Raw genomic sequence first — 9,356 nt, 5'->3', positions numbered from 1 at the left:
TCCGGTGCAAAAGCCATCTGGGGCAAAAAACCAAAGCCCTTGTTTCTACTAGTGCATCGTTGTTGAAGTAGTGGACGGTGGCATGGTGGGAGCCTGGTTGACGGTGTCGTAGGCCGGATATGCATGGGGAGACGCAGGTCGACGGGGGAAAGCAGGCCCGATGCAGGTGCCAGCCACGGACGAGGTGGCAAGGGTTCTACGGCTGCTGCTGAAGATTGGCCTAGGTGGGGCGCCAGTCCATGGATTGAACTGTCACGGACTATCGCCGCGACCACGTCCACGTCTGACGCAACCGCCGTCGGGGCCACGGCCACCACCGTGGTTGTTGTTGGTGTTGAAGCCAGGGTTGATGGAGAGCTAACTGTGGTCGACCCCGTAGACAGGAGGGGGGCTTGATCGTCAGACGCACCCCCGTGGCCAGAGGGAGGGGCACCGTCGCATGCCCAGAGCGCCTTGGAGGCAGCGTTCTTGGCATCGATTTTCTTCTGGTTCTCTTCCAAGATCAAGGCCGGGAGAGTCCGCAGGAACGTCGGGAAGGGCACCTAAAACGGAACAAATTTTGCATAGGAGTTTTTGAGGCCGCGGAGGAGGGTGAGGATGAGGGTTTCGTTGCTGATCTATTGATCGACGTTCACCAGTGTGTCGTCAAGGGCCTTTAGCATGGCGCAGTAGTCGTTGATCGTCATGTCGCCTTGCGGAGTGTTCTTGAACTCCGGCTCCAGCTGAATTGCTCGGTGTTTCTTGTTGTCGCGAAAGATATTCTCACTATCATCCCAGCTCGTGTGCGCCGAGGATCCGGGATGCATGATGATGCCGAGGAGATCAGCGGAGATGGAGCCGTAGATCCAAGGGAAAACCGTGTAGTCGACGCGGCCCCAATCAGAGGTGAGTGAAGTGTCGGAGGGGCATGTGTCGTCATCGGCGAGAACATGGGAGGTGAGGCCTTACCGGCCAAGGGCAACGAGGAAGAGCTCGCGCTAGTTTGTGTAGTTGGAGGCATTGAGGTCTAGGGTGATGGGTGCATGTATCTTGATGGAGGTGGCATAGGTGGAGGGGCTAGGGGTGGGGGTAGGGACGGTGGTGTCATTGCCTTTGTCATCGGCTTGGCGGGAGAACTCGGCCTCTCGTTTGTCGAGACCTTCGGCGCGGGCACGGATCTCGTGTTCCTCCTTTTGGAGCTCGTCGGCAGTCATGGTGGAGGTGGCGTCTAGGTTTTAGGAGCAGAGGAGGCTAAGGACCGGAGGTCAATCTGATACCATGTAACAGAATATGACGGGCCGCAATGTGCACACCTCGATGGTTTGTCATTGATTGATATGTAGACATGTTTAAAAAAATTGTTACAAGAAAGGATTAGGGCAACCGACTGTTTAGATTTGTCTAAAACCCTAGAGGTGTCTAACAATCAACATCACTCCCTACTTGATCGGGTATGTGCATTCGTGCAACAGAACTCCCTTTCAACAGTCCCATTCATTCTATCGGCTGATTAAACGTAGAAGTCCCATGTCGGATTAGACACCTTCATATCTACTAATTTTTTATTAAATCATTATCATAAATTTTAGGTATGGCTCTATAAAAACACATGTATATTGTTTTTAGTATGTAAAAGTAATTATTTGCGGACCAGCCCTTGTCTACATCAAAATATATTGAGAAGAATTTTCCCCTCTTATGCGAATTTCAACCCTTCTAGAATGAAGCTCCCTTACTATAGCCAGTACTGCTAAAAAAGAATAGAAGTACAGTCAGCAAAAGAAGTCACTGGTTCAGCCCACATGGGAGAAAATTGAACAGCTTCCGCCGGAAATGCTAGAAGTCTAGAACCCGGAATGTTCAACCACACACACACATGTTAGACCAGGCTTCACATGTTAAGGCTTGGTTTCATCAGTCCTCTTGCACCTATAAATAAATGTACATAATCCCTTCTTTGAAAAACACACACTCATCAGCCATCACAAGTCTGCAAGAACTTACCAACATCGATTAGTGACTTAGTGTGCACTGACGGACCGACAATATGGTGGCTGGCTGCGTGATCACTGAGGATTGTGCCCTGGCGGTGTCCGCAGACCGGATGTGGAAGGTGTCCTGCTCCGGCGATGCCTTGGTTAAGGCCAGCGCGGGCATCTTCGACGCCGTGGACGTGGAGGGCGACGGTGGCCCCGGCAGCGTCACCACCCTGACTCTCGGCGCAGCGGCAGCGGCGGCCCCAGGTGCGGGCGGCAGCGTGGTCAGGAGCCGCGTGTTGGTGCGCGACGACAGGGCGCTGGTGCTAAGGAATGAGGTGTTGGAGGGCAGCAAGGTGAGCGGCCAGCTCAAGTCGCAGGTCACCGAGGTGAAGTTTGAGGCGGCCGGGGATGGCGCATGCGTGGCCAAATTCAAGGTGGAGTATGAGAGGCTTGACGGTGGTGGGGCACTGAGCGCGGAGGAACAGGCGGAGCTCATCGGGGGCTACCTCGCCCTGATGAAGATAGTTGAGACCTACCTCGTTGCCAACCCTACCGAGTACGCCTGATTCAGCCAAGAAGAGAAAGATGACGGTGTTTCCTCGGAGCTTGGTGTTTTGCTTCTTTTGGTGGTGGAGTCTGGGAGAAAAATAAAGTGGTGATCATGATTCATGAGTGTATGTGGAGTTTGTGCGAGTGTTCATCCTTGTTGTGTGCTTGTGTTTTATTTTGCTTCAAGATATACTACAAAAGTATATGCACGTGGTCTGGTTTTGTGGTGAATGCATCATAGATTGCATGTATGATGTGTCAATGTGTCATGTGTGGTGTCAATGGACTTCAAATAATCAACATATTTCTCTCTCTGAACATCTGACCCATGAACATTTTGTGAGTGGTCTGGTAAGTCAAGAACAAGAATTCATTAATGTGAGGAGAACATGCAAGTAAACAGCTGGATCTTCAAGTTAAGCACCACGCTGATGGTTTTGTTGAAAGGTTTAAGGCGAAGACCGATCTTCTTCCTTTTTATTTGTCATGCAACTTGCAATTGCCCTTCTTCCTCCTCTACCCGCTTCTGTTCTTTATTCATCCATCCATGAGATGAGATCCATTTGCTTGCACTCTTGAACCTCCTCCCCTCATGATGATCTTAAAGGTTTACAAAACTTGACAGGCATTTTTTTTATTTTGAAGAAAATAAAGACAACAAAGAAACAAGCCAATATTTCTCCCAAACCTTTACATACAGTAGAATGAATTGTCCCTGCAAGATTTCTTTGTTCCAAGGGGTTGGCAAGAAGTCGGTCAAGCCGGCGCAGATACGTACCAAAGGACCTTAATTACCTGATGTGCGGTCAACAATGTAAGGCACTCGCTTGATACTATAAATTTATTGTCGTCGGTTTGAAACAATCTTCCATCTACAACACCTAGGTATGGGCTAGACATGGACAGCTAAAATTTCAATGGTGTATTGTACAGATCAACACCAAACACTCTGAGATGAGATTCTTGTGTACACTGTAAAACCACGGGCAAACATAAAAACCAAACTATCGATGAGCATAATCTTGCAGCAACGGCTCCTTTCTGCCCGAAAATAATCAGAACTTCGACAGACTCCATGAACGAGGTTCCAAGCTGCTATGTGTTTGTGGGTGGATCTTTGTTTAAAATAGCCGGCTAGCCCGGCTATAGCCTATAGCCCGGCTATATCCTTTCGCGAGGCCTGCGGCTATAGCTAGAGGCTTTAGAGGCTAAAACAGAAATAGCCGCTAATAGCCCGGCTAAGGCTATTTGGTCTTAATTTAGCCTCATAGCCGCTAACTTCCCGCTCAATGGATCCAAAATTTTGGACCCAAAATTTTAGTCGACCGGCCCATTTGCTTGGCGAAATAGCCACCAAGCTCTAGTTATGTAATTGTGGGCATAACTATGTCCTAAACTACGTAATGATGTTGTAATATTTGGACAAAACTATGTATTTAACTATGTGTGAACTATTATGTGTATCTCCTATGTGAAGATGTTATTATGTTATTAATTTGTGAATTATTGATATATATATGACTATATGATATCCAATTTTTTTCATTATTTAGCAAATCCGCTATATGGCCATAGCCCGCTATAGTCTTTCATAGCTTCAAAAAAATTCGCGGCTATCGGCTATAGCTGGCTTTTTTTTTTTTTGACAATCAATACCACATATATTCATAATAACAAATAGTACATGGTAGAGATACACGAGCTGTCTCCAGCGATTACAAAATAAAGTCTAAAAGATACTAGCAAATCTTCGAGGTCTTCAAACTCTTTCTTCTTCCAAGACATAATCTTGTACTTTTCTGAAGGCAGCCAAAGATAGATAACAAACCATAAACCTGTAAATACCAACGAAGGTTCTCCCATAATTTTAATTTGAGCCGCAATGCCAAGGCTGCGTGCACGCGCGCAACCATTAAAGTAGTCAATCAACATCGGCAAGAGTACCAACACCGTATGTCGTGGAATAAAAACCGATCTGCCTTGTCGACGTTGATGGAGAGCCGAGAATACGAATCACCATTGTCGAGGACGTAGCAACCGGGACAAGAACTGCGAGGATAATCCTCCTCGCGGCAACCATGAGAAAAGATCCAAGATCGATCTGGCGAAGTAAGATCTGAACACCCATACTTAGATAATTGTAATCTTTCAGCACCACCATTGACGTCGGGAAGGAGATCTCGTCGTCGAACGAAAGGCCGAAGATCACTTATTGCAGACGATGCCATCTCCATTGCGGGGAAACCAACAAGAAAACGGCGACCAAAAACCTAACATAGACTACTGAAAAGACTACTTTTATTGAAAACTCCACTCATAGATCGGGTTCCCCACTCCTCCCGACGCCGGCGAAGCCGGCCGGAGGAGGGGGAACCGATCTATGGAGGAGGCTGAGTAGGGACGGCTAGGGCTTTTCTCAAGAGGCGGCGGCTACAGGGACGTGATGGTGGTTCTGTGTCAGCCCCAGCTGATGCGGCATCGGTTCCGGCATTGCTGGTCACCTGTGGCTCAGGGCTGTCAGTTAAATGTCCATTCTCAGACTTCCCCCTCTCGATGCCTCCCAACTGCTTTCTCTCGCTGCCTCCCGACTGCCTTCTTTCGACGCCCCCTGACTGCCTTCGATCAATGCTGCTGATCCCTGAACTTGACCTTGAAGGTACGGTCAACAGCTGGCTAACAGCATCGAGAGTGCTGCAACACTCTGTGATCAGCACTCCTCCATTGGGATAGCATCGGCCAAAGCGTGGAGCCTGAGATGAGATGGGCAGTTCATATTTTCAGACATCTCTAAGTTGAAAGGGAAATATTACCGACCGTAATTATATATGATGAGTTTGAGGCCTTGAACATGTTCTCCTCTCTTTCCTTGCATAAGGGCATCTCCAACGGGCCGACACATATCGGACGCCCAAAACGGTCGTGCGCATCCGTTGTCGTCGGCCCGCGGACAACAAAATGGTTGTACGGAGCTATGGTGACCGTTTCCGTCGGGGATATCTCCAGCGGGCTGACACATATTTTTTTGGCTGGCAGCGTCAAGGTCGGTAATGGTGGTTAATGTCCCATCGAGGCCTATCGCCTGCGATTAGCGGTCCACTCGCAAAGGTGGTGCTTCCCGCGCGCTGCCAATACATTGCCCTGTTTCGCCGCCGCTTCGCACGCGCGGGAAACGGATTGCGCGCGGTCGGCGTTTCCCGCCTTGCCTTGGCTATATATGGTGCATGCCGGAGTTCGAGGAGGGCACATCCCGACACAACCGTAGAAATCATCCATGGCCGAGCACGACCGCACATGGGCTCGCATTGTTCACATGGCCCGTGCTTCTTCCCCGATGATCCTGACCTCGCATCTGTCCACGCGACGCAGGCGTTCGACGCGGAGCAGACCGCCTCGTACGCGGCCAAGTAGCTGGAGGCGGAGACGGCGGCGGCGGAGGCGGAGGTGGCAGAGGCGGCGGTGGAGGCGGTGGAGGCCACGGCGATGCAGGCGGCGACCATGGCCGACCTCCAGGCGCAGCTCGCGAAGGCCATGGCAGAGCTCGCGGCGGCGACCGCGTATGCCAGGGAGCACCTGGTGGCAGAGCTCTAGGGGCCGCCGGCGCGGCAGGCGGCGACCATGGCGAACGCCATCATCGACGATATGGACGACGAGGACGAGCACGCCGTTGACTTCCTCCCCTATGGTGACAAAGAGGGCGTGTTTGTGCGTGCCGATCAGGGGGCGCTGCTCGCGTTGTCTGAGAGCCTTCCTGAGGACGCTGATCGCCGTCGGGTTCTTGCGGTGGAGGCGCAAGCTCGCGGCGATGCAATGGCCATGAGGCAGGCTTTCGTGCGCTCCAACCTAGTGGTGGTGGCGGTGGCGTGGGTAGGGTCGGACCACGCGCGGATCGACTGGGAGAACCGCGAGCTGCAAGATGCTATCACGGCGATGGAGCAAGTGGTGGCGACTGCGGCAAGGGATAGGGCCACTACCGCGCGGACCTGGCGCGCATCACGGTGGACAAGGTGGATGCGTAGCGAGCCTGTTGGGAATCCTCTCTGGCGGAGGCCATCGAACTACGGCGCCGGGAAGACGTTGCCTCCTTCCGGGAGTAGAACCGCCTTCGAAGGGAGCGGCGCGTGGCTGACCAAGCCTGCATTCGCTCCGACGACGGTGCTAGCCCCTCATGTCACGCCGGCGGCCGGTAGTAGGCCGCGCGACTGCCGAGTAAACCTGGTTGTAGTAGGCCGCACGTCGATGAGTAGGTATGACCGTCGTGGTTGTAGGCTAACTCTAACCATCTCTGTAAAGGTGATCCTATTGACCAATTAATAGGAATGACAAACATTTTGCTTACTTCGGTTCACACGTGAAAGTGCTTCGAAAGATGTCAGCAGGTGCGTGGAGCCGGAGCCGGCATGTTCTCCCGCTGGGTCGAGTGTTTGCCCACTTTAGAGTCTTCGTCTTTAGAGAGAAATCCGTGTCCGTGATGGCGCGTGAGACACACGTCTGTTGGGAACCCCAAGAGTAAGGTGTGATGCGTACAACAGCAAGTTTTCCCTCAGTAAGAAACCAAGGTTATCGAACCAGTAGGAGTCAAGGGCCACGTGAAGGTTGTTGGTGACGGAGTGTAGTGCGGCGCAACACCAGGGATTCCGGAGCCAACGTGGAACCTGCACAACACAATCACAATACTTTGCCCCAACTTAACAGTGAGGTTGTCAATCTCACCGGCTTGTTGTAAACAAAGGATTAAACGTATGGTGTGGAAAATGATGTTTGTTTGCGAAGAACAGTAGATAACAGAGTTTGCAGTAGATTGTATTTAATATACTTACAGTAACCACCCGCAAACGACATCTGTAATTCCAGATAACAACCTTTTATTTTTCCATACATGGCCATGAGGGTATATTTAAGTCAATGATGCAGTTTCTAACCAGTGCTCGGATCTATGCGTTCTTGTCGCACTGAAAAGGAAATTCATTGTAGGCAAACATTTGAATGTGCTTGGGGTAAATTTTATTTTACCATTGTTCTTTGGGTAAAGCAAATTCTCAGCGCGGGTGGTCAGTTGATCTGCATGTCTTTTTCCGTCATATTGGTTGAATGTTCAATTTGTATACGCTGACCCTCTTTTAGCCGATCTCTTGACATATCCCCTTGGTTCCCTGGTACCCTAAACCCTAAAGGATGGTTATTTTCCTTGCAGGAAATTATGGCTAATCTAAAAGTAACCGTAATTTGTTGCAGCATAACAAAATGCATCTTGGTTCCAAGAAAAAGTTCACACGTTGTTTAGTGGGAGAAAATCTACCACTCAGACAGCCGGAAGGGAGTGCCATATATGGATCAAAATGCTAGACATTTCTGTTCATATTCATAGCTATACCAAAAGGTTGAACTAATCAAACAAAAGGAAGAGAAAAGCCATATGGAAGCTAAAATTCCATGCATTTTCTTCACAGGTTTTGTAGAATGATTCAAACACGTAGTTTGTAGTTGAACCAGACAAATGTGTGCTGAACAACTCGAAATGAAGAAGCCGAAAGGTGATACACGAACTGAATATTAGGGAAGTAAGGAAAACAGCATGAGTGAAAGATATAACTAACAATTATTAGAGCCAATTCCTCTTGCCAGCAAACCATGTTGCCTACGGGGAAAAATAGATAGAACCTGATTGTGGCACTATGAGCTGATCGTAATGGATAAATAGGATAGCCACTTGTAGGATCATAACGGAGAAATAGGCTAGCTACTTGCAGGGTTCTTTTTATATCACTTGTCCTGTAATGTGGTGAAACTGAAAGTGACAATTTATATGACAGCAATACATTGTTTACCTGATGGATTGACCACAACAAAATCAAGCTCACATAATGCGCAAGCATCAGTGCTCCTGAATTCCCATATCCTAGCCAGCCGCACAAATTAAGACATGTGGGATACATCTTTCAAAAGAGATCGTTCCATCGTTCTGCTCTTGATCCTGCATAAGAAATAACTGGGTGTTATTTCCTTGGCGAATCTCTCAGTGGAGACGATATGGTTCATGTAAATCTCAAGCAGACCACAAAACTGCCCAATTACACATTCTAATCAAAACAGAACCAAGTGGCTCATAAAAAAATTGTGGCTCGATCGGTGCATGATTGTGAACTATGAACACTTCATAAAAAATGCAAGGGATGAAAATCAAACTCAGGAAAGGTGATATCGTGAATTTCGTGTGAACCTGAAGTTGTTCAGTTGCACAGGAAAAAGAGAGGATCAGAGGAGGCAAGTCCTCAAACAGCAATCCCTGCGCTCCCTAAAGCCACCGATGCCGCGTCCCCTATAGGCACCGTTGTAGTGCTCTGCATCCTTTGCCGCCGACTCCACGGTCGCCAGCTCCCTAGTCGTTACCGCCGCGACCAGCAACTCGGGCTTGTAGTCACACCACGCCACCATGAGTCGTTTGAGAGAGAGGCAAGATGAGATAAGGTAGATGGATTCACCTTCCTACACGCCGATGTCGCGTACGCCGCCATCACGCGCCGTGAACCCCCGTCGCATCTGCTCGAGCCCACTCGTGCCCTTGAGGCGGCACCACCACGCGCCCATAAACCGCCGCTGCTAAACGCAGGAGGAGCGTCTCGGCGGGGCAGACGTGCGGATACTTCTCCGCTCCGCTCCACGGACACTTCCACCCTAGCCATCCCCTCCGCTCCACGGACACTTCCACCGCTGCATCCTGCGCCGCGGAGCTGCTCCTTCTCCGTTCTTGGGTGCACCACGATCCCCACCACGATCCGCCGACTCCCCGCCGCCAGCCCGCCGGACTCCGCCGCACAAGCCCACCGGATGCAACCGCCAACCCCCCGCCGA

General features: G+C 50.2%; 1 protein-coding gene and 1 long non-coding RNA gene across 2 annotated transcripts; one reads left to right on the top strand and one right to left on the bottom strand.

The window, feature by feature from the left end:
* The first annotated feature begins 2,026 nt into the window (after window positions 1-2,026).
* Window positions 2,027-2,665, top strand: LOC124705979 (pathogenesis-related protein STH-21-like). The gene has a single exon (XM_047237659.1). It carries the CDS (start codon window positions 2,027-2,029, stop codon window positions 2,522-2,524), a length of 498 nt encoding a protein of 165 aa, XP_047093615.1. The 3' UTR covers window positions 2,525-2,665.
* A 5,169-nt stretch (window positions 2,666-7,834) lies between these two features.
* Window positions 7,835-9,126, bottom strand: LOC124708580. The gene is made up of 2 exons (XR_007005205.1): window positions 8,987-9,126; window positions 7,835-8,478 (listed from the first exon to the last, which is right to left on the bottom strand). It is a non-coding gene; the product is annotated as an uncharacterized LOC124708580 (long non-coding RNA).
* Between the last annotated feature and the right edge of the window lie 230 nt (window positions 9,127-9,356).

The sequence above is a fragment of the Lolium rigidum genome, chromosome 4 (assembly GCF_022539505.1).
Source record: "Lolium rigidum isolate FL_2022 chromosome 4, APGP_CSIRO_Lrig_0.1, whole genome shotgun sequence".
NCBI classification, from domain to species: domain Eukaryota; kingdom Viridiplantae; phylum Streptophyta; class Magnoliopsida; order Poales; family Poaceae; genus Lolium; species Lolium rigidum.
The sequence above is the reverse complement of the archived record's forward strand: the minus strand, read 5'-3'. Positions and strand labels throughout refer to the sequence as shown.